The sequence below is a fragment of the Gallus gallus genome, chromosome 3 (assembly GCF_016699485.2).
Source record: "Gallus gallus isolate bGalGal1 chromosome 3, bGalGal1.mat.broiler.GRCg7b, whole genome shotgun sequence".
NCBI classification, from domain to species: domain Eukaryota; kingdom Metazoa; phylum Chordata; class Aves; order Galliformes; family Phasianidae; genus Gallus; species Gallus gallus.
The window spans coordinates 85290822-85315347 of NC_052534.1; the positions used below are offsets into that span (position 1 = coordinate 85290822).

General features: G+C 38.1%; 1 protein-coding gene across 9 annotated transcripts in view; it reads right to left on the reverse strand.

Moving 5' to 3' along the window:
* The window catches only part of PHF3 (PHD finger protein 3), a 47605-nt gene extending 23773 nt beyond the window's left edge, over window positions 1-23832 (reverse strand). The window contains exons 1-5 of one of the 9 annotated variants that reach the window (XM_046939328.1): window positions 23648-23832; window positions 9833-9966; window positions 8291-8365; window positions 7461-7622; window positions 4810-6595 (exon numbers count right to left, since the gene is read on the reverse strand). In XM_046939328.1, coding sequence (XP_046795284.1) covers window positions 4810-6595; window positions 7461-7602 — 1928 coding nt within the window. In that variant the 5' untranslated portion in view covers window positions 7603-7622; window positions 8291-8365; window positions 9833-9966; window positions 23648-23832. Of the gene's footprint in view, window positions 1-4809; window positions 6596-7460; window positions 7623-8209; window positions 8366-9832; window positions 9970-15001; window positions 15271-19297; window positions 19341-23647 lie in introns of all 9 variants that reach the window. The other 8 variants (XM_046939325.1, XM_046939326.1, XM_046939322.1 and 5 more) reach the window with 8 other exon arrangements.
* Window positions 23833-24526: the final 694 nt, after the last annotated feature.

Sequence of the window (24526 nt, forward strand, 5' to 3'; positions counted from 1 at the left end):
TAAAGCTGAGACACTGCATGGAAACAATTGTTTTCCCTTCAGCTAATAAAGACATTATTAGAAGGAAAGAGCGATGAGCCTAACCTTTACCAATCCACTTTATTCCCATAGAGACTGAGGAAGATATTCACAGCAGCTTTAGCACAGCCTGTGTTTCACATCAGTGTAGCGTGGGCTCAATTCAAAACTCAGTGAAACAAAAGGTAACCAAGAAGTGCACAACCTTGTTACCAGAGCACAAGTTTTTGTTTTAAAGTCTAAAGTTCAAATCCATTTAAGTTCAATACACTCAATTAATGATTTTTTTTCATGTTTCTAGTCTTCTAGAAACAAGCACTAGTGGTTTTCAAAGAAACACTATCATCAGATGTCTTTACATGGGAGTACACAGCATAGGATAAAGACACTGAAAACTCTAATTTTCTAGTTATCATTTGAGTAACTCCTTTACATTTTGCATCTTGCAGAATTAGTTCTATAAACTGTACATACACAAGTATTTTATAAAACCATGTATTTTAGACATCTAAAATGATTTTAAACTGAAAGAGAGTAGATTTAGACTGGATATTAGAAATAAATTCTTTACTGTGAGGGTGGTGAGACACTGGAACAGGTTGTCTAGAGACACTGTGGGTGCTCTCATCCTGAAGGTGTTAAAGGCCTGGCTGGATGGGGCTTTGAGCAGCGTGGTCTAGAGGGAGATGTCTCTGCCTATAGCAGGGAGGCTGGAACCAGATAATCTTAAAGGTCCTTTCCAACCCAAACCACTCTATGGTTTCCTGGCTCTCTACTGGTACTGGTATTAATAATAATTCTACTAGTATTCCAGCAAATTAATAGAATCTGTATTAAAAAAAACTGGCAATAAAATGGCACAGCTGTATGAAACACACTGTAGTCCAAGAATTTTTTAATGATATATTACAACACTGTTTTGTTTATATGTAATTTAATTTTGCTACAGCGGCAATTGCACGTGGATTTGTTTGTTTTTAAACTTTACACATGAGTTGAAGTAATTCTGTATATTAGCTGTACAGAAACTTTTCGGTGACTCTATGTATTCAAGAGATTAGAATACTTCTATCTTCTCTTTATCAAATTCTACACCTTTACATTTGCCTTTTACAGTATCAGTACCTTTTCCTCCACTTCCTACAACTGAAATACAGGAAAAAAGCATGACCCTAAGTAAGTCTCTTGTCCTGCACTACAAAGCATATCTGTGAGCTCTGATAAGTCCCAGTACTCTGACCACAAAAACTGCATCATCAAATTCCAAGCAACACCAAAACAGATTAAAAAAAAAAAAAAACTAGAATTGTAGAAATCAAGAAGCAATTACCAGAAAGCAATTTAAATTATAAACTTCCTTTTGCTTTCTATAATGCTTTCTAGAAAATTTGTTGAGAAAGAGAAACTCTCAAGTTATGTACTATGAATTATTAAATTCAAGTTCGTGGACAAAGGAGAGGATCTACAAAACCTCAGTTAAGTTTTGCCTATCTGCCTAAGAAAGAAATTAACTCAGCTTATGAACCTGAGCGTATCAAACATTTACAAGGAAAAATGGAGAAACTTATAATATGGACACAAAAAGAAATCTTGCACTAGCAGATTTCTCACAATCTGCATAGTACCCTCATCTAGCTCTATGCCAGGAAATAAAGTATTTTTCTTGTACTATTTTTAAATGTCATTGATCTGTCTTCAGGAAAAGTAACATTTACATTTGTGATAAATCCTACTATTTTCAACATAGTTTCAACTCACTGAGAAGTTCAGGTAATAACTTTGGTCTGTAACTTCTTCATGCAATACGCATACATATACACATATAGACAAATGCCCTTCATCTATATATGGATGAATCAAAATTTATGGGTGTGATGTACATTACTACATGACAAGAAAATATCTGACAGTACTGGGACACAATGATAAAGTCAAACAAGCTGAAATAAATACTACAATCAGCAATAAAAACAATTCAAACTTTGCTCTAAGCAAATAAAACTGTGCCATATGTTATAAAAATTAATGAATATAAAGAGACATCAATTATCTGACCTGACCCAGAAACATAGAGTTTAGCTTCCATTTGAAAGAACAATTACTGTTTTAGTTATCTTGCAAAAGTAAATCTCTGAATGGGAATCAACAGAATACCATCAAGCAAACAGATTATAACAACCAATTGTTAAGTCAAACACTGATTATCCAGTTTATGGGGAAGGGTGATACAAAATACAATTCATCTATGTTGGTTCCAGCTTATAAGTATCAAGACAAGTAGAAAGCAGAATACGAAGAGTCACAGCTCAAAGCAAGAACAATAATCAGATCTATCTACATTAAGAAACAGGTACAACTCTTAAAAGAAAAGACACATTTTAACTTGAATGTTTTTTTGATCATGAAAGCCACACAGATGGACTCTTTTCCCAACCAAATCCCTCTGTCAGCTGCACAAGGTAAGTGCACTTCAACTCTGAATGTGGTCAATTTTAGAAAACTGGATACAATTTATTCAAGAGTTGATTCTGAAATAAAACAGCACTCAACAGTACCATGCATCTTGTGTTGTCTTCTAGCATAGCACAGGAAGATCACAGGAAGATTACCCCTGGGGCTGTGAAAGGCCTAAATAAGCATCCTGCTTGGGGATTCCCTACACAAACAAGGCTGATGAAACAATCTCGACGTTCTCTCTGACCTGAATTGATTCTCCAAGCTTATTATTATATTAATAAGTTGGTGAGTTTGTATTTATTGCAGGGAAGATAAAAGGGTTCAAGAGACTACTATTTTGTAGCCTGAATTCTAAGTGTGTTTCATTAGTATGGCATATTGCAAAGTTCTTATGCACATTATTTACAAACTTTAGTTCAACTTTTTCTACAAGTAATTTGTACCACAGCACTAATAAAAATTTCTAAAGTGACTACTGAACAGGATTTCCATCACAAATATTGTTCCAGATTTTAGCCCTGTCTTTGCCATTTGTCAGACTTTGGCTATTTTAAAATACTTGTCTGTCATGTCACACTCTTCTTTCTCCTTTTTCCTATACCATGAACATACAAGTAAACAAAACAGGCTGGCTGACTACACTGTTACATCAAGAAAACAAGAATTCCTTGAAATGCAATCCACAAAGTGAATTAAGGGGAGGGAGGAAAATATTGTTCTCGATAATTTTCATATTTTCATCATTTGGAAATACATAAAACTATGAAGTTTATTAATTTTTCTACTATATCGAGCATGTTTGCTTGGCTTTTTACCAAGATATACCAAGATACAAGTTCTGCTTCCTCTCGAAACCTAGCAACATTAAGTCAATCAGAAATGTTTATGAAATAAAAATAAAAATTAATTTTTAAAAAGTGTTAATGAAATGTGATGGACTAGTCTTAATTCCTCTATTATTAAGTATGAGGCTCGATAATGCAAACTTCCTCACTCCACTAGCATATCTCAATCACATTCCCTATATTTTTCTAAATTTAGATAATCCAATCTACTGCTGAAATTTGGTTAGATCAAGATTTTTGAGAAATTTTTGTTGTTGTTGTCTCAAAAAAAAAAGACAAACAAAAAAACCACCCACACAACAAAAGCAGACATTAAGAAAACTGAGATACCAGTAATCACAATCTGAAAATTCATGAGCACTCTCACTAATGTCCTCAGTTGGTCATCCAGATATTATACTGTTATATGCCATTCTAAGAGCACTAAAATCTGACAGTGCCAAATTGGTTTGCTGCACTTATTCCTGTACCAATACTTAGGTAGTATATGTGCTGTATCATTACTTATACTTCTAAGTGATTAGTTCTGGCTTAAACTGAGGAGATGCCAACTGCATAAAATAAAACAATAGTACAGAGGCATAAATGGTATTTATGTGTATAGAACTTGTGTTCTAATAATGTTTTTTCTAAAAGAAAGCATATGAAACTAAGTTTAATCACCTCTCCTATCAAGTGATTCTCACCAACAAGGCAGAGCAAACCTGGCATTGTTTCTTTTAATAACACTGACACAGTTACTACAGCTGCAAGTTAAAGGAGCAAAAAACAAACTGTTACTAGATAATGAATCTAAAATATAAAAAGTGGTAGTAAAGGAATTCTTATTCCTGGATTCAGAGCTCATTATTGGAACATAATGGCCTCTTTCAGTTCACTTAGTGACAAAGGGACATCAACTTTAAATATCCAATGAGGTTGCATATGAAAGCAATTTCAGTTATGTCCATATGAAAGTTTCATGATTTTTTCACCAGCCTTTTCTGCTCCCCACCCAACTTGTTATTCCCTTCTTCACCTCTATGTAACACAATCCCAGTTCTAAAAGCTAAAAATCATATGTATACAACCATTCAACTCCTTGATAGAAGGTGAACCTTTAACGTAAGGAGCATGTGGAAAGACAGAAATGAATCTGGACCACGGAAATCTTTGTCTGATTTCTGAGAAAAAAAAGTTAGTTCAGAATACACAACCTTCTGGCTGAGTTGCAAACAAAACTTTCATAGTAAAAATGTACTGCCAAACTAGTTTATAACATTCCAATCGAAAGAGAAAATGTATGAGGGCAAATTAAACCAATTCCCAGTATAACAGACTAGGGTATAACATAATAACATTATTATATATAAAAACATTATAACAGTATAACATTAATAGGCTATGCTTCTGTTCAGGTACCAGCAGTAAGAAACATTTGTTAAGAGGAAAAAAAAAAGTCTCCTGAGAACAATGATAAATAACTCTGCAGGCACAAAGCCACACACACCTGTTGCCATGTGGCTTTTTGCAAAAGCCACACTGCTTGTTGGGCACCCAAACATGTTTGCTTTCACTAGCAGGGGTATGCTCCAAGCCTTCCCTTTTAACAGTTGAAATGTTATCTGGAATGAACAACGGGGGTTCATCAAGTGAAAGACTTTTGCTACTTCTTCTCTGGCGAGGTTGAAGATTCTTATCAGTTCTTTTTGGTTTGTTTTTTTCTTTATCATCCTCCTTCACATGTTCTACCATAGGGGCATCTTTTGCCTCTAGTTCTTCCTTTGTGGAGCTATTTGTTTTTAGCACAGAAGCAAGCTGGTGTTTCTGGACTTGTTTTTGACCAAGATTTGAAATATGTCCTGGTACTGGGTGCCCAGAGTGGTGGGTATCTTTAGAACTGCTTTGAGTGGATTTCTCAATTACTCTCTGAACTGATGACTTATGCACTAGCCCAGAAGCCTGGACTCGGGGTATTTTCTTCAGCATTGTATTAGACTGCTTTTTTACTGTGGCTGCTGTAAGATGGCTCTTTGCTTTCAAAGCCAGATCAGTTTGTTTCTTCCTAATTTTAACAGGGTTATTTGGATGCTGATGACTTTCTTGTTCATCTGCATTCCGTTTGAGGCTTGCTGAAGATGAACTGTGAAGACTTGAAACAGCAAAATCAGCTCTTGTTCTTGAATGCTTCACATCTTGTTGCGTTGTACTTGATTTCTGCTCAATACCCACAGTCATATTTTGCTTATTTTCTACTACAAATTTACTATGCCGAGGTTTCATGTTCTTTTCACATTTTGATGGAATGTTAATTTGTTTATCATCAACCTGAAATTTTAATGAGTCAGAGTCTTCTACCTTAGTACTGTTGATCTGCTGCCGTACATTTTGGCTTGTATGATCAAGGACATTGCTTTCTAAAATGCTATTTCCTGGGTCAACAGAAGTAAACTCTTCACTTTTCAAGTCTTTGTTATCAAATTCTGTACTGTCCAGTAATTTCTCTGATAAAGTTACAGTTTTCTCCAGTCCCTTGCCATCATCCACAGGCTCTGTTACACATTCTTTTACTGACAATGTATTTTCATCATGGACTTCCACACTACATGAACCCAATCTACATTCAACCCCATCTTCTACAGAGCCAGACAAATTTGAAAAGGTCTCATCAATTTCACTCTGATTCACACAAACACTAGATGGATCATTAGTTTTTCCAGTTAGCCCACTTTGCTCTTCTGTTATCTTCTCCAATTCTACTGTTTTATTTTCAGTCTTTTCTTCTGAAGAAGCTTCAGAGCCCATTGAATCATTCACATCATTTGCTTTATCATTAAGTGCAGTAATTTCAGGATCTGCAGAACAAACTGAATCAAAATTCCCAGACTCAGCCTTTGTAGCAATCTCAGATATTTCCTTTGTTTCTTCAGGAAGAGAACAAGCTCCTCCAGAATTAGAACTTAACTCTTGGGATGTTTCCTCAACTTTTGCCTGCTCAAGGGGTTCTGACTTCACTTCATGTATCTCATCAGGACCAGGAATACTTTTTGTACTCTGGGAAGCTACTACTGTTCCTTCTGTTTGTCCTGATCGCCTCGTACTGCGCCTAACTTCTTTAGGCTGTTCCACTTTCAGGGGAGTGGCAACACCTGCCTCTTTAGCTGGACTTTTCTCCTGCTGTCTCTGTCCTGTTTTGGTGGCAGATCCACTTTTTACAGCTGATTTCTTGGTACTAGCTACAGGTGCAATATTTGAACGCTTGGCCAGTGTGCTCTGACGCAAACTCCGGACCGGCTCTATGAAGGTAAAAAAGAAAATGTCTTAGCTTTTCTGTATACTTTTCTGTATACTGCTATTTACAAACACAAGAATAACCTAGAACAGAAATGATTTAGCCTTATTTACAATACCAGGCACAAAGAAAACCCTAGTTTAGTGAAACAACTAAGTTTTAATAAATTAAATAGAAAAACAACAGTTTGAACATAAGAGTGTGTTTTTTAAAAAGTATACAGTCACCAGCTTTATAACACAGACTCTTCCTTAAATTCCCCTTTCCCTATCAATTAATTTTATCTTTTTAACTCAGAATACTCTATGGAGGAAGAATTAGGGCTGTCAATAACTCCACCAGCTGAATAGGTTTAAAAAAATCCCTAATCATAAACATTTGCCATAATCACAAATCATGATCATAAGCAAGCTCATACAGAACTTAAGTATGTAACTGAAGTAGCATGCTGAGACGTCTGTATGAAAGACTATCATTATAACTTAAAACAAAAAGATACACTCAAATAATAGAATTAAAAATTTTAATCCAAAATAAAGAGCCATACTAGCTTAATTTTTAATATTGTTTGAAAATATAACAGCTTTGTTAAAGAACCACACATAGTCTGATTACGTATAAGGATCAAAACTGTAAAATAAGCTTGAAAGCTATAGGCCACAAAGAAAAATATTTCTAATAGAGGAATTCAGTCCAAATAACACCCTACAGATAACAACTCTAGCTCCAGTTCATTAAAAAAAAGCCTGTACTCTAATATACAGGATCAAATATTAAAATCTATTTATCATTTATAAACATTAGGAAGGGATTATAAAAATTTAGTTGACGCTGAATGTGCAAAAACACATAACCTATTGAATGACCACCTTGTGCCATTAAACGTGGTGATTTCCTGGGTGATGCGACTGACGTTTCTTCCAAACGGCTCCTCAAATTCCGGTTGTGTACAGTTAACTCATCTTCATCAATGGCATCATTACCACTCTCTTTAACTCCTTCTTCATCCATAATATCATCAAGACCAACAACTGGGGGAAAAAAAAAAAAAAAAACAAGAAAAAAACAAAAAAAAACAAGATAGAGCCTAAAACTTAAAATGAACAAAATGCATTGCAGCTGTAGGGCTGAGTAAGGCAGGGAAAGAGACAGGGAAAAATAAGTAAATCAGCCGTTTAAAACAAACAAAAGGGAAAAAAAATGAAGACAGGCAGGACAAAAAATTCCCATGTGAGGCAGTTTTAGAGTGTAGAAGAAGCTATCACCCAATGCTTAAAATTTCTGTAGATAGTCCTCATAGCTTTCTGGTGGACTCACATTTTTATTGTTTTTTACGCCACAGGAAGGTCCCCAGTCTTAACAGGATCAGCTATCCCTCACTGCCCCTCCTCATTTAAGAAAAAGTGAAGAAAGATAAACAGTAGAAAAAGCTGATCCAGAAGAACAATGGACTCCAAAAAACAGAGTTTTCTCATAAGATACAATTTCAAAACTGCAAGTCCCACCCACATAACACATCTCCATCTACAACCCATTTTTGGAAGGGCATTGAGTGCAGCATGCACAAGTCTCCCAGCCAGAGTTAGAGAACATTGTCCAATTCCTATCCTCCACTAACCTGAGAAGGATCCCAGAGGTTGCTCTTGAAAATAGGTTTCCTAAGAGGCAGTCAGGCCACTGTACCAGCCATTCTCCTCACCTTCTCTAAGTCTGGTTCTGCAATGGTAGCCTCTCCTATCCCAAGATCCTATGTGTGATTAATGAATCCTGGTCCCTGTAGGATGTGAAATTTGTGAGATCAAGCCAAACACCCAAACAATTTTATAAAAACACATAGAAGAGTCTTACAAATACAACACAAGGCTCCTAATAAGCAAGTTACCCTATTCCTCACTATCCAGGCACTTAGGCAGAAGAATTTTAAAGGCAAAACTTAAACAAAATAAATCAGCCATTCTTTTAATCAGTTGCTTACTTAAGATTGCTTCGATTTAATGTATTTATCCTAGAAATCAAAAAAAGCAAAAAGCTAGTAGAATAGTTAGTATTTTCAGATTGCATCTGAAACTCTGAATTCCTGCTTTAAAAGCTCTCTTGTGAAGCCTCTGCAATAATGAGCATAAAATAACAACAACAACAAAAAAAAAGAGGTTGTAAAACATCGCTAAAGCCAAGCAGTGATGAATAATCAGGCCTGTCAAGACTGTCATTCAATCCACAGTTACATGACAGGAAGAACTAACAAAGAGAGATTTTTTTTTTCCTAAGTTCAAAAATGAGAGTTTTTAAATAGCCTTTTAAAGTAAGGCTGAGCTTGGCAACTGGTGAACTGCATTCTGGACCTCTGTAATTAGAAAGCTGTCGGGAGCTGAAAGCTAGGAGTTTCTTCAGCTGACAAATTACTGTCACTCATTTAATTTTAACCATCCTATTTAGTTACTGCATAGTATTACCTCTGGTTAGAGGAAAAGCACATTTCTGAAAATTACCGGCAGCTCTTCTCAAGCCACACAGCTATCTTAATGCATACACACAGATATCATACACAAGCTGCACAGGACTGATAAAGCTAACGTTACTCTACTCATCCAAATGCTCCTTAATTACTTATTTACTATAAGCTACATGCTGGGGAAAATATGACACTGACTGCCCTGTCAGACTTTATTTTCCCCTTAATATCTGTGTTGGACAACAGCCAGCATTAGGAAACTGAACAAGATGGATCCTAACTCAGGCTACCCATCCTTTTGTTCTGGAAGATTACATTCTTTCAACAGCAGCACGCTTTGGTGCCTGTTGTCTTATTTAAATTATATTACTACAAAACTATAGAATCAAAATCATTAGCCTTGGAAGGGACCTTTAAAGGTCATCTAGTTCAACTTCCCTGCAATGAACAGAGATGCCCACAGCTAGATCAGGTTGCCCAGAGCCTGATCGAGCCTCACCTCAAAAGTCTCCAGGGACAGGGCATGAGCATAGAGAAAAGACCACCCACACCTCTTTCTGACCCTTTAACGCAGAACTACGCTATTGAAGATAACATGACAAATAAGGACTATTCAGACAACCTCTGAAACAGTTCTAGAACAGATTTCACAGCTCATTAAAGCATCAGATTTTACATGTTCTTATACAAGTTAATTTAATTAAACACTCTTCTTCATTAACATGAGGGACACATTCAGATTACTATTGACAGTTTGAAATATTAGAATGAAAATATTTTCATACTTACAAGACTCTGTGCTGTAGCTTTAATTTTATGGAGTGAATTTGAAGCACAGAATCTTGTCTATTTCAAACCACCTGAGCTACAACTCAGTTACTACAGCCACATGAGGCAGGATGAGGAGCACTCAACACAGAACCCTGCTGGGAAAGGAAAAAGTGACAAAGAATAGTAATAGATACAGAGGAGACAAGGAAAATGAATTATGAAAGGGCAAAGGAGGCAGAAATACAGATTTGGAAAGAGGAAACCAATCAAAGCAGATATAGACAGAGAGATTAACTTTATTAATAAATATCTAGAGATTATCTCATTGATAAGTATCTATAGAAATGAAGAAAGAGGTGTAAGTGATAGAAAATCAAATAGGAAGAAGGAAAAATAAGGAATGATCATATCAGAACAGAAAAAGTGTACACTAGCATACAACTGAAGAAGCTGCAAAGAAGGAAAAAAAGGGTCATAGTCAATATACATATATGTACACATGAAGAAGCACCACTATCACCTTAATATTTTGAGTCTCTCTGTTACTTGCAAGGTGTTCAAGTTTCCAAACTACTCTGCTGTGCCATCTTATTTTTATGTGTGTTAAACAGTAACAGAATAGCATATTAAAAATATTTGCAAATTTAAGTAAATTTTCCATGTGTTAAAACTATGATAACTTCTTCACCAACATATAATTGAGGAAAACAGGCTTTATTTGATGGAGGAAGGCAAGGGAAGGAGAAGAAAATACTTAAAAATATCAGCAATGTCTTTGAAATTATTATCCTCAGTCAAAATTAAACAGAAACATTGAAATTTTTGACACATTTTTGACAAGGTTAAGTTTCAAGTGTAGAACTAGAGTTCTTCTTTTGAGGATAAAAGGTCTGACTTTCTTTTGCTTAGCTAATCACATGGTATAATGTTCCACTATTCCTGTTTTGTACCGTTGCTGAGGATTCAACCCCCCTCCCTGTTCCAAAGAAGTAAGTAACTCTTCAGAAGGACCAACAATGGGGAAAACTGACAGTTTTGTTTTGTTTTTTATAGGTAATGAAAAGCATGCAAAATATCTTCCAAATTCTCAATCTGACACCAACACAGCAAACTCAATTTTACACAGAAAAGTTACTACCTGGGTCACAAGACACTGTACCGCTTGGAGGAAGGAAGGTAAAAAGATAAAAATACTGAAACTGTAGCTCATTTTGGGTTGCAATCTAGAAGTTACATTCAAAATTACTTCATATGTAAAGAGGAAAAAAAAAGATGTATATTTCATTTTAGGGAAAACAGCCTGAAGTATCTAAAACATCCTGCCTATTATTAAAAAGTATTTATAATCAGAACAATCATTTTGGCTCCAAACATTTAGTACGTGATCACAATTTTAGCAGAGGTAATGCTGTTTTCAACAGTACTCATGAACACACAAGCTAAAGCTAGAAAGAACAGACTGCACCCGGAGGAAACCTTTTCCAAGTAGCAATCCAGAGGGACAGGAAAAAAGTGCAGTAATTCCCAACAGCCTCTGCACACTCTCGTATAGGGCCAATCTTCCACATAATTTATTAGAAATACTTCTGTGATAAACTTACTTATAAAACAAACAAGTCAAAAGTCTGATTTTATTATGAAATCCAGAAATATCTCTGTATGTTAGGCAATTCAAATCCCATTCACCCTACTACACGTGTAATACATAATACATCAAACCACTCCACTGAGTGACATCCTGAACAATTACAGAATTATGGGAGCTAAAAATGTCCATTTGATATGAATGCTGCTTATTTAGTTTCATTATGCATATATACGTATGCATGCACAATCATACTCAATTCAACAACACAAGATGAAAATCCCCATTCTGTAGCTGCTGACTGCAAGTCAACATCTCTGTAGCTCAGTAGCAAGTCACTGTGTTATTTGCAATGAATGAAACTATACAATCTCCGCTATAAGGGGTTTCAGCCTGATCTGCTAAGCACACAAGCTCATAAAATTAGTGGATGAATTTCCATACATCTTACAGCATGAAATAACAGAACAAAACCTATCACTATGCTACCAAACAAGACTGAAAAAAGGGTGTTGCTCTAAAGAGAAATGTCGTATCCTAAATGCTTCACATTTTCCACTTCTGATTAAAGAAAAATGATAAGAAAGAAAAACAATACCAAAAAAAGAAAACTATCATGCATGCACACATATTACTCAAACATGAAAGCCAGCTGGGAGCTATTCCACATAATCTACCTGCATTGATTATTCCATTTTTGGGAGAACTAACACATTCTTACCATACAGACTATCAGAACCAGAAACACACCTAGAAGTACCCTATACCATGTTTTGAGTGTTTCATTTTACTCTTGAAAGCCTCACTTCATCAAATTCTGCCTTTTAACTGGCAAAGACAGTAGTTTGCCAACTTCTACTTGTGACACTAGGTCTTATTGCCGAAACCTATTTCAGTACGTCACAGTAAGCAACTTCCATTACTACTAAGTTCCCAGAACTTCAGTGAGGACTAAGATTTGACAATAGTCTATACCTTGGTTACTGAAATAAAAAAAAAAAAACTTCAAGTGTGCTATAGAAGCAGAAATCGGCTTCATTTAATCCATTCATTTAATTCATTTAAACCAGCAGCCCAACTACATCTTCACTGTTTAGCACTCACTTTTCAGACACATCCTAAAAGGATTTCAGCATAACAAATGCTGACTTGACCTATGCCCTTTCTCTCTTATAAAAAATAATGAAAAATTACTTCCATCTCTACTCAGTCATTAGCAGACCTGGAAACGATCTTTTCTTCTCCAAATACCAACTGGTCAATCAATGTTTAACAAGACAACCCCATCCCATTACTTTGTGGCAACTATAGAGCAAGCTCAGAGTAGATTAAGATCAATGTCATCTAATTGACCACCAACAAAAAAAAACTAGATCTAGCACAAACTGGATTCAGGACAAGGCACTAACAAAGTTCCTCCTGTCAATACATAGGCAACAGATACCTATCTATTCACATCCCCCTTGGTATTTGTCAGACACCAGTACTGCTGACTATGATGCTAATACTCTTCCCATAAGAATCACATATAATCCAATCTACAGAAGAGTTTGAGCATTTTCTGCAGAAACGCCCCTAACAAGCAGCAATTGGAAATTAAACTTTAAAATCAAAGTAGCTCTGTTTTATAGACAAGTACTTAAACTGTTTAGGGGACATACAGCCAAGGTGCTACCGGCAACCATTACGTACAGTAAGATCATCACCTTGAAAAGAGCTCAACAGTAACAACAGAAAGCTCACTCCAGGTGAATGGTGTGTAATATAAACACAAAAGCTGAGCAAGTGGTGCAACATTGGTAAGTAATCACTTTGTGTTAGGCCTGTAAATAATGCTTATCAAGAACTGATGTCAACCCAGCAGCAAAAGAGCAGAATACAGACCCATAACTGAAACTAGCAGAAAAAAGGTTGTTACAAATTTGTTAAGCGGTTACGCAGGCCTGACACCTGTCCTCAAAGCTCCTTTCACAGAAATGTACTCAACTTCAGCTTTAAAGATACAGAATCATAGAATCGTCTAGATTGGAAAACGCCTTCAAGATAACCACGCCCAACCACCACCTTACCTACCAAGTCCCATCAATAAACAATAAAATAAGCAAATAATAAGCATAATATAATAATAAACAATGTCCCTTAATGCCATGCCCACACGTCTCTTAAATAACCTCCAAAGATAAGGACTCCACCACTTTCACTGATGTTTTCAGTTTTGATTCCCTACAGACTGAAATAGTAACCACAATTAAATGAGTTAGATCACTTATTTAAATGGATAGCAACCTTAAAAATTAACTTTAAAAAGCCAGATGTGATTATTTAAACATCACTAATATTAATTATTCCACTGCTGATCACGTTTAGGATAAATATTTAGCTAGTGTACCACAAGCCCCCAAACACCTCCCTATAACTTCTAAAACACCCAGCTGTATCCTGACTGAATGAAAAAAAAATTAAAACCCAGTCAAGTTTACAAAATGATGGCACACACATGCCAACATGAAGCCAGGAAAAAAGACATGAGAGAGGAGAATTGGTTCAAGTGCACATTAAAACTGATACAATGCATTTTAGTAGGTTAAAGACAAAATAGTGTAAGGATATGGACTATTACAAGAGTAAACAAAAATATTAAAGATGGCCTCAAATCACACTGTACTAAGCAGTACAAGACCAAAAGTCTTCTTTCAGTTCTGCAGCTCACTGGGTCATTGCTTCAATCAGTAGCAACTTTAATTTAGAGAAATTAATCTCTAAGCCATAATAGCACTCAAACTAATGAAGGTGAGAATTTAGTCTGTTAGTAGAAACAGAACGTATGCTAGGAAAAGATCAAGATTTTCAGGAATGGTTCATAAAAGTTAACAGAAAATAAGTCAGTATGATCAGTTATCTGCACTAATCTACAACACTTTTTGGCAAAGAATGTAAAAAAACCTAAAAAATTTCTTGTCAAATTAAAAAAAAAAAGCTATTTACAACATAAGTAATTTTAGAATATAATTTTCTCCCTTCTCCAAAATCAAAATAGTTTTCTCCAGTCTCTCAAAACTGCTCCATAACTCCCAACATGATTTTTATTTAAAACTTTATTCTAGCGTGCTTTCAAATCAGGTGTTTCCAAACAGTAAACAAGAATAGTATTACTGTTCCAACGTTTTGCTTCAAAACAACCAAAGCATAACATTCACTCAGTTTCAACTCAGAATTAGAACTTCCAGTACTGACAAAGCAACCTTGACATCAGAGAAGCAATCTAGTTCACCTCGAATGCTCCTAGTGCTCAACCCAAACTGTCAAATTTTTGAAAACACCTAGTAACTCCACTAATCAGGTACAGTTGTTATGCTAAACAAATCACGATTTTAATTGGGAATAACTTACACATACTCAAGACAAAGCCTAAATTACTTTTGACCCAGATCAGATTAAAAAGAACTGCATGCTGTTACATGCCAAGCATGTAAACAGCACAACAAAAGGGGCAGCGAAGAGACAGAAATTCCAAGTTATTATTTCTACATTATGGGAAAAAGGATTGGCACTGAAGTATTACTGTATTTTAAACTGTAATCTTAAAAAATTATAAGATTTACCTGTTGAACAAGGCATCTGGAAATTGGGATCATTGCTATCCAAAACAGGCAAACAGAACTGGGCACTTGCAGATCCTAGCATAGGATCCTTATCGCTGAGCATGTTCTTCAGCGAATCCTCTAAGACACTCTGACTTGTACTAAAGTCCTCACAGACTTCATTCTCCGGGTTGGATCCTAGAAATAGGGCATCATCTAAGTGTTCAGTAGGAATTAAATGGTTAAATGTATCAACTATATCCATGAAGAGTCCTGTGTGTCTTTCAGCCCTATAGAAAGACAAGAAAAATATCATAAGAAAATAAGCTACAAATTGTAAAACACCTAAGAAACTAGTAAATTCTTTCTGCTGTTTTCAGAATTCTTAAGGTATTCTAGAATTATTTAAAAAATGAAAAATAAAAATCTGTTTATGGCTTATTATGGCTCACTGCATACCTAAAATCATTTCTCTTTCTAGCTATCTCAAAAAGAAACTGCATGCTAAGTTGCTAATCACTCCTCTATCAACATCAGAGTGCTGCCACTTCCACAGAGCGCTTAAGGTGTAAGCTAAACATCTTTCTAGAAGCTGTCTAAACCTTAAAGAACTGGGGTGCAGGAGGTGGTGTGGAACCTGGTTAGTAGCCTGTGAGTGCACATCTTTGTTCCTCTGTACATACAAAGCTGTGGTCAGCTTCTGACAACACCAGTGAAGCTGAGAAAGATCAGGAGCACAGACCTGGGTCCAACACTGAGAAAGATAGATTACATTCCCACTCACACAGGAACTAGCAAGTACTTCAAAGCAAGTAACTATTTTTAAGCAAGGAAGCCTTTACCCTACTATTTTTTCACTTACTATTATATTCAATGATATTACAGAGGTTTTACATGAAAATGTAACCCCCAATCAAGTACATGAGAATACTGTCAGAAGACCTCAGAAAGGCCAGGATTGTTTTACAAACTTTAGTTTTGAAAAAGTTTAGGTGAGACCTAAGTAACTTCAATCAAAGATTGTACCTATGATTTACAAGAAGCAATTCTCCATTTCCTATATTAGTTCTTGGCAACGTAGCAAAAATGTCAGTTTCAGCAGAGACTCAACTGATAAAAACGGACAACTACATGACAGAAAGATGTCAACAAAATGCTTCTTTGGAAGTTTAGCTTAACCACGTATTTTGAGATCATTGTAGTAAATACAGTAATTTTAGGACATAAGGGAGATGGAGTAGCGTCTAGCAATATCTGGAAAGCATGGGAGACCAATTTCAGCACACACAAAACTGTCCAGGCTTCTGGAAACAGGAAAAGGGCACATTCTCTCCCACACTTTCCTTTATCAGCCGCCTCCACCCACACAGCAGACGGGGTATGATTTTTTGAATGAATGCATTAATTAAGGGAAAAGGAGAGAAGTGAGATTTACAGTTTGTGATGCTTGAATTAGTTTTTAGATTCCTATTCCAGGAACCTGCCATGAAATACAACAATCTACTTACGCTTACTACAGCAGTAAGTATGCTTTCTTTTACATAAGTATTAACTGAGTTATTTCCATTTTAGTGATCAAGGGGGCAACCCGAGACATAGATGTACTTGCAGTTGCCTTGCTAACATTTCAAAACTATTTTAAAAATGCATTTTATTTCACAAGTTTACAAACTTGTGCGTGCATGTGAACATGAAAAATACCTTTTTGTTATTAAAAACCATGACAGACTTTCTTCATTCTCCCATAAGGCAGAAAACAGCTGTTAGGTATAGCATGATGCCTTTGCAGAGCATGGTGACTTTTCAGTATTCACACACTAAGCATGACAAAAACAGTCTAATGCACAACATCCTACAGGCCAACCAGGCAGCCAAAAGGAAAATTCATGCCAAATCAGATGTATTTACATAATAAAGTAGCAGTATTACAACAAGAATGCTCTAATTTGAAAATTCCCTACACCAAAAAATACATTTTTTTTTTTTTTTAATCGAGCAGTGCATCTATGCATACAGCACGTCAACAAGCATCTACAGCACTCCATGTTTTTACAGAGTTCACAAAATGATTTCCAAGTTTGGCAACAAGCAAAGCTAATTGCAACTGAGGAGGTGCTGTGCTGTATGGTACTGTATAATCTATTCTATTATGCTATGTAGCTACAACAATTTGATACTACACAGCGAACTGAAGAGCTGGAGCTGCTCCAAGTAGGAAAATAATTACAATTGTCACAATAGGAACTTTAAAGCACCCTCTTGTAACGACAGGTGGCTGGTTTTCTTTTTTAACACTTGCATCACACAAGCACGTGAATAAGAGACACAGGATAAAATGATGGCAAACAGCCACCAACAAGCACCAACCACACTCACAAATTACTGCAAAAAATCTTTTCTACCTAAGATTAAATATAAAAAGAGAGGCTTTGAATACACATACAATAACGTTTGCCTGTTTTCCCTTCTACAGGAGAACATCTATATGATACTCATTCAAAAACTTCTGTTACCAAGGCATGAATAGAAGCATTATGTAACAAAAGCTCTGGTAGAATTGTAGTTCCTGCTACCAAAAATGGCTGCTGACAAATTAATCTCTCTCTTCAACTATGTGATAAGAGGCAGGGAGGAGAATATCTACAGTATTGCAAGACCACCGTGCAACCACCCAGAACACTAAATGCACTGCAAAATAATTGTCAAAACATCTACAGTCATTTTTACTGACACCTAGCTAATTAAAGAGAGAATTCAAGAGAAATTTAATCAAAAATTCTGTTTCTCGAGTACGATTCCATGATCAAGTACAAGTTCTACCCAAATGTTGCATTAAATCATCACCATAAGTTTACAAGCAAAGTGGTTTCACATAGAAGTCGCACCATGACCAAATCTAATAAGATTAAAAAACTGATGTTTTACAATTGCTAAGATAGTTAGAGAAGCATCCCAGCAAAGCACATGGAATCAAAATTTTGCTTTACTTTGTTCAAGAAGCTAATGTTCAATTCTTTGCATAATTTGCACCATACCAAGTTTTGAAAAAGTATTTCTATGATTACTAGATCAATCATCACATGAGGGTGCAGGGACTGACAATAAAATATATACATACTTCTTGCTAGACAAGATTTTAAAAAACATTTTAAAAAATTTCTTCCATCTTCTGCACAGATTGTATTTTACATTTAAGCATATAAAGCTCCTATATTTTTTAATAATTGTCTCTTTAAAATGAAGTCTGGCTTATCAAGTCTTCAGAATTTAAGGTGTGAGAAGAATACTGTATTTCTATTAAAAAAATAGTAATAATTGCCTGCAATTTGGAACAGATGGGAAAAAAACAATTTGAAAAAACTAACCAAAGAAAGGAAAAAAGCTCACTGTCTAGTCAGGATATTCTGCATTCTAGATGCTGGAGATCCCACCTACTTAACAGATCTACCTGACTCAGTAAGACTGAAGCTGCTGAAAACAGCATAGTGACATTATAATTCTTTCCATTTCATTTATCTACATTTCTGAATAGACTTCCCTTTCAATTCACTGAATTTGGCTGATGCTTTTAAAAGGTTTTTTAAATCTAGTTATTGACTGGACTGATGTTAGAAACACAGTAATGTTGAAAATGGGCAACTTGGCCTGCTGTCCTGTAAACACTTTCTTTCAGCTTATACACACCAAATAATCAGAGCAAGACTGGTCTAAACAGCAGCTAACAAACTCCATAGAAGTCTCCATGACATACATTTCTGCAAGCAGTAGTATTAAAAGAGCTGGTCAGAAAAGTGTATAAATGAAACAGAGCTATTAGGATAAACTACTTTTTAGAGATCAAAACATCTGCAAAAAGCTGACACTGCATCATCACAGACAGCAGTAAATGATAATAGCAGCCTTCCAACAAAACACAAGGAAACTGCACCTGAACTGACATGGAATTAGCTAACTGCACATGTGGTTTAGGGAATCCTTCTTCTGAGGGGTTTTGTAAACACTGTACCTAAAAAAAGCATTCAGCACACCAGATGCCTCTTTACTCCACAGAGTAGACAAACCACCTTAAGTGCCCTTCATATCCTAATACTTGTAACTCACCCATCAACCAGCATCACCTGCTGAGCACAGGCAAGTTTTACTCTTACTCTCCTACTTCCATGTATACAAAACCTTAATACTTAAGGTTACCATTGCCTAGATGAAAATTAATGCTAAGGTGCCATGCGTCTGTGTTTTCAGCATTAGAAGCTGTATTTAGTCTTACAATGCTTATGGATAATGCAGCACCAAAAGCCACAAGTGAGCGAGACTCACGTTCTCCACAGTAGAACAGGTTCTAGCCAACAGAGCTCACAACCTAAACACATCATGGGATAAAGGAAATCAATATTAGACAATACATCAGTGGCACAGCCAGTAGCTAAACTGGATCTTTACAGCTCTCACACCAATCTGCTTTTACTCTGGTTCATACTGTCTCAAATCCCATCATAGAGGGCAGTCTTTAAAGAAGAAATGACAAAACGTTTTTCACAGGACAAGAAGTTTTGATTTATGAACATCTGAGTTCAGATTTACTACAGAAAATGTCAGTACTCTTTATCAAAAACAAAACAAACAAGGAAACTGATAAATCAAACAAACCTCAGAATATGGTTTGCTAAGCTTTGGCTTTTGAGAATAATCAGATTTGAACTCTTTCTAATTTACGAACCTCTCATCAAACAGGACACCAAAGATAAGTCTAACAGCAACATGTAGTCAAAGGGTGTATTTGAAACATCAGGGTTGCTGTATAGTAGGTACACTAATAAAGCTGTATGCCAAAAACATCATCCCATAAGAATATACATGCCTCCTGTTCCCTTTCAGTGACCAGGACATAAAATAAATTTCAAACAATGGTTTAAGTTAAAAGACAAAGAAGTGCAGAAAAGATAGAGAAATATTTTCCTAATTATACGAGATCAAATTATATCACACAAAATAAAATTAATAGATCTCCTGTCAACAGAATAACTCCTCTTCAAAATAATGTTTTTCACTCCAGCTGTTAGCAGAGGAACTAAGTACTGCACTAGAAGTTGTGTTCTGTCACAAAAACAATGCTGGGATATCCTTCAAATGTACGTCATAAAGATGACCTCTTTCCTTTGTTGGACAACCCCTTCCGTTAGTACTGTCGAATCTCACGAAGTTAATAAAGAAAGATTACGCTTCTTTATACCACTCACAGACACATTATACACCTCTCTATACACCGCTAGAATTTATAAGCTCACTAAGAAGAAATATTCTCCTGAAAACAAAAAAGCCAAAGACAGATTACTTTTCACAGAATCACAGAATTGTAGGGGTTGGAAGGAATCTCCAGAGGTCTCCTTTTACATAACTACTGCTATATTCTTCCACTTTTTTTTCCACCCTTAAATTCCTCAATAATTAGATTCCTCAATAATATCTTAGAATCACAGAATGATTTGGGTTGGAAGTGACCTCAAGGATCACCAAGTTCTAACTCTCCTGCTGCAGGCAGAGCTGTCAGCCACTAGATCAAGTACTAGATAGGGTTGTCCAGGGCCCCATCCAACCTGGCCTTAAACACCTCCAGGGACAGAACATCCAGAGTCTGTCTGGGCAACCTGTTACAGCACCTCACCACTCTCAGTGAAAAGCATTCTCCTGACATCTAATCTAAATCTCTCCTCTTTTAGTTTAAAACTATTCCCCCTTGTCCTGTCACTTATCAACCTGTGTAAAAAGTTGACTTCCCTCTTGCTTATGAACTCCCTTTAAATACTGGAAGACTGCAATGACGTCTCCTCACAGTCTTCTCTTTTCTAGGGTGAACAAGCCCAGTTCCTTTAGTCTGTCTTCACAGGAGAGGTACTACACCCCTTTGACTATCTTTGTGGCCCCTCTCTGGACCCTCCCCAAAAGTTCCACATCTTTCCTGTGTTGGGGGCCCCAGACCTGGACCCAATACTTCAGATGGGGCCTCACGAAGGCAGAGTAGAGGTTGACAGTCACCTCCCTCACCCTGCTGGCCAGCCCTCCTCTGATGTAGCATGGGATACCATTGGACTTCCAGGCTGCAAGCACACACTGCTGGCTCACATTCAGTTTTTCATCAACCAGGACACCCTTACGTCCTTCTCAGCAGGGATACTCTCAAGGAATTCTTCTCCCAGTTGGTATGCATATATGGGATTACCTCGACCCAAGCACAAAACCTGCTGAATCTCATTAGGTTCACAAGGGCCCACCTTCCAACTTTATCAAGATGATCAAGGTAGTTTAAGTTTGAACACTGCGTAAGGGTTAAGCTTTGTAATACATTACATTGACTGCTTGTCAGTTGTCCCAGAGAGAGCAACTTCATTCCTAACACTTGTTGAATTTCTCACTCTCTCTGATATGATTCATTTGGAAACGCACCCAAGAATTAGGATTTTCAGAAATAGATTCTCAGTAGTGAAAGCTTGTGATATTCTCCATGGCAATATAGCACCCTCCATGAGGTCACACTGATACCATTCAGATGCACGTCACAAGCTGTCCATATTTCTCATTTTGCTGTTATATAATGAACACTCATACCTTCTTCACTGCACCCTGTCATTTCTACTTCCAAATACTACCTTTTATAAGTATTCCCTTAGTCATAAAAGGTATCTGACATGACAGGCAAGACAATGAAAGGTTACTATTTCCTAGAAATAATTTCTTCCGTAACATTTTTGTGACTTGGATTCAATAATACTTACATTGTCCAAGGAAAATTAAATTTTAAAAATTGAAGACTTTCAGAAAGTTAACAGCTAACATAATTCCATGTATCACAAATATGCTCATCTCTTCACACAGTAGCATTTACTCCATGAAAGTGTCAAGCACTCCAAAGAGGTCACAGAAGTACAGCAGACTGTTATTACACAGTTCTTTGAGCTTTAGTTTTCTTAGAGACAACTTAAGAACCAATTCTACACTGTGATAATTATTCTGAATTAGATCTAGTTCAACATGATTTGGAGTTTTAGATGCCCTTTCAGCTCCTTAAAATTCATGAGGGTTAACAAATGTAACATACTTGCAAAACACAAATAGTTGAATAACAGACAACGATACTTAAAGAATAGCTAAATGTCTAGAACTCCATATTTATAAGTATAATCTTTAAAGCAGAACTGAAATTAGAAGAAAAATCTTTGTAGTGAAGCGAGAGCTGACCACAGTTCTGTTGCAAGCTACAAACTAAGCATGAAGCCCATTCAAACTAAACTATCTCAAGAAATACAAAGCACAATGTATCAAGATCGCCCGCACTGGGTGTTCCCCAAATTTTAACAGATTAATTTGTTAAGCACAATTAATGTGAATTAGTACTGTTAAAGAAAAGCCATATTCACAATTACCACATATTATCCTGTTGCATTTCCTCAGTATCGTGATGTTAGTACCAACTGTAAATGTAGAGACCACTTAATGGATTAACAGCCATCTGAAAGACAATGCTGCCACGAGAATTTGTACATTGCGCCTGTTGTCATTCCATGCTCCTGCATTCCCTTAATCATTTTCATGCTCCATTCCACACACTATTTCTACTAATTCACTCTACAATGAGCAGTGCTCCTCTCCCAGTCACAGAACCATAGGGGTTGGAAGGGACCTCTGGGGATCACCTAGTCCAAACCCCTCCACTAAAGTAAGTTCCCTACGAGTCACACAGGAAAGCATCCAAGTGGGTTCTGAACACAGCTGCTCACTGCATGGCTATGTCTCCACCGTACAGACTATATTGAAGGAATGTGTGTTAACACAAGTGATATCTCTCCTAATATATGATGCATATTAGGTATCTACACTCTAGTACTACAAAGGAAGCATGGACACACTGCCCCTGGAAGGCCATACCATTCATAATCAGGATCTGGAAGTGCCACCAGACCACAGCCTCCCCCGGCACCTCAGATGACACACTTCCTACAGTGAGTACTGTACATAAGAGTTAAACACAGGAATTGTTGATGATGCTAAGTATGAGGAATGGGAGGAGGAGCCCGCAGCAGGTCAGACCAATAGCAGAGGCACAGCTGGTTCTAAACTGGCGTTTGTTTGCCAGGTTTGCAGGCAAGAAGGCAGCAGAGGTGAAAATAGACAAGAGCAATGAAGGGTGAAGGCTTTGCCCACGTGGGGCAGCGCATGGCGGGCAGGAGCAACAGCGGCACGGCAGAGGGCAAGGGCCGGGCCCCAGGGCAGACATACAGACCGCCGCATGCGCGGGCAGCCAGGGCCAAGGCCGTACCGCACCGCGGAGCCCGGCCCCGGCCGGTCAAGGGCCTGTGGCCTCCACAAGGTCATCGCCGACGGAGCGGGGCCGGGAGTTCCCTCCAGGGCAGCGGGCCGCCTCCGCGGGGCAGAGAAAGGCCGCCGGCGGCGCCGCCTCCGCGTTCGGCCCACGCTCCGCGGTCCGTCCGTACGACGGAAGCAGGCCGCGGCCCGCCCAGCCCCGGCCGCGACGCTGGGCCCCGCCAACGGGCCAGGCCGCGGCCTTGCCACACCAGGCCTCGTCCGTCCGCCACGCCCCGGCAGAGCGCGGCGAGGCCGCACGGCACTGCCCTCGCCCTCTCGCCCTGCCGCGGCCCGGCGGCGGCCACTTACCCTGCTCCGCCGCCCGGCGCTGCCCCAGCAGGAAGACCGCGGTGAAGGGAGAGAGGGCGGCCTGCCGGAGCGGAGCTCCCCCTGCCGCGGGTGGTCCCGCCTCGGCCTGGTACGTCTGGCTGGTTGGGCTGGGCTGGCGGTGCCGGCCGCGTGCCCGCTTCCCGTAAGCGCGCCCCCGCGGCGTCAGGCGAGCGGCGCCGCGCCGGGCCCGACCGCTCACGTGACGGTGCTGTTTACGGGGAGGCGGTGCCGCGCTGCGCAGGCGCCGGGCAGGTTGGAACGACGGGTGTGCTCCGTGCTGTCTGCTTGCGGCGAGATAATGGCGTCCCTAAGGGCACTGGCACTGCCTCGCTCCTGGTCACCCCTTTCGGGTTCGGAGCTGGGATGGCTCCTGCTCCGCAACCCCGAAGCCACCAGGAGACGGGTTGTGACGCTGGGGCGGGAGGGAAGGGCCGGGCCTGGGCCGGCGGAGGGCCTGCAGGGACACGCTCTGCCTCTCTTTGGCCTCCTGCTCTCTGGTAGATTAGTGCGTGTACATCGTGCCTGAGGGGGCCTCCACACACACCACCACCACAGGGGATTTTATGGTAATGCAGATCATAAGAACCTGAAGAGATTTAGGCGCCGTGTAACGTTCCCTAAATAAATAACCTTTTAATTTATTTTTTTTCTAGTTTTCATTACAACGACTTAAATGCAGCATGCTTTGTTTTTCTTTAAGCCTGATGACTAGTGAATGCTAAATGCAGTACTAGGGTTTTACAGCACGTACCACATTCCAAATAAAATAGCTCTCTTCCTCACAACAAATAAATAAAATAATAAATAATGGAACGTTATATTTTAAAAACACAATTAGAACTATCTTCTGAATGACAA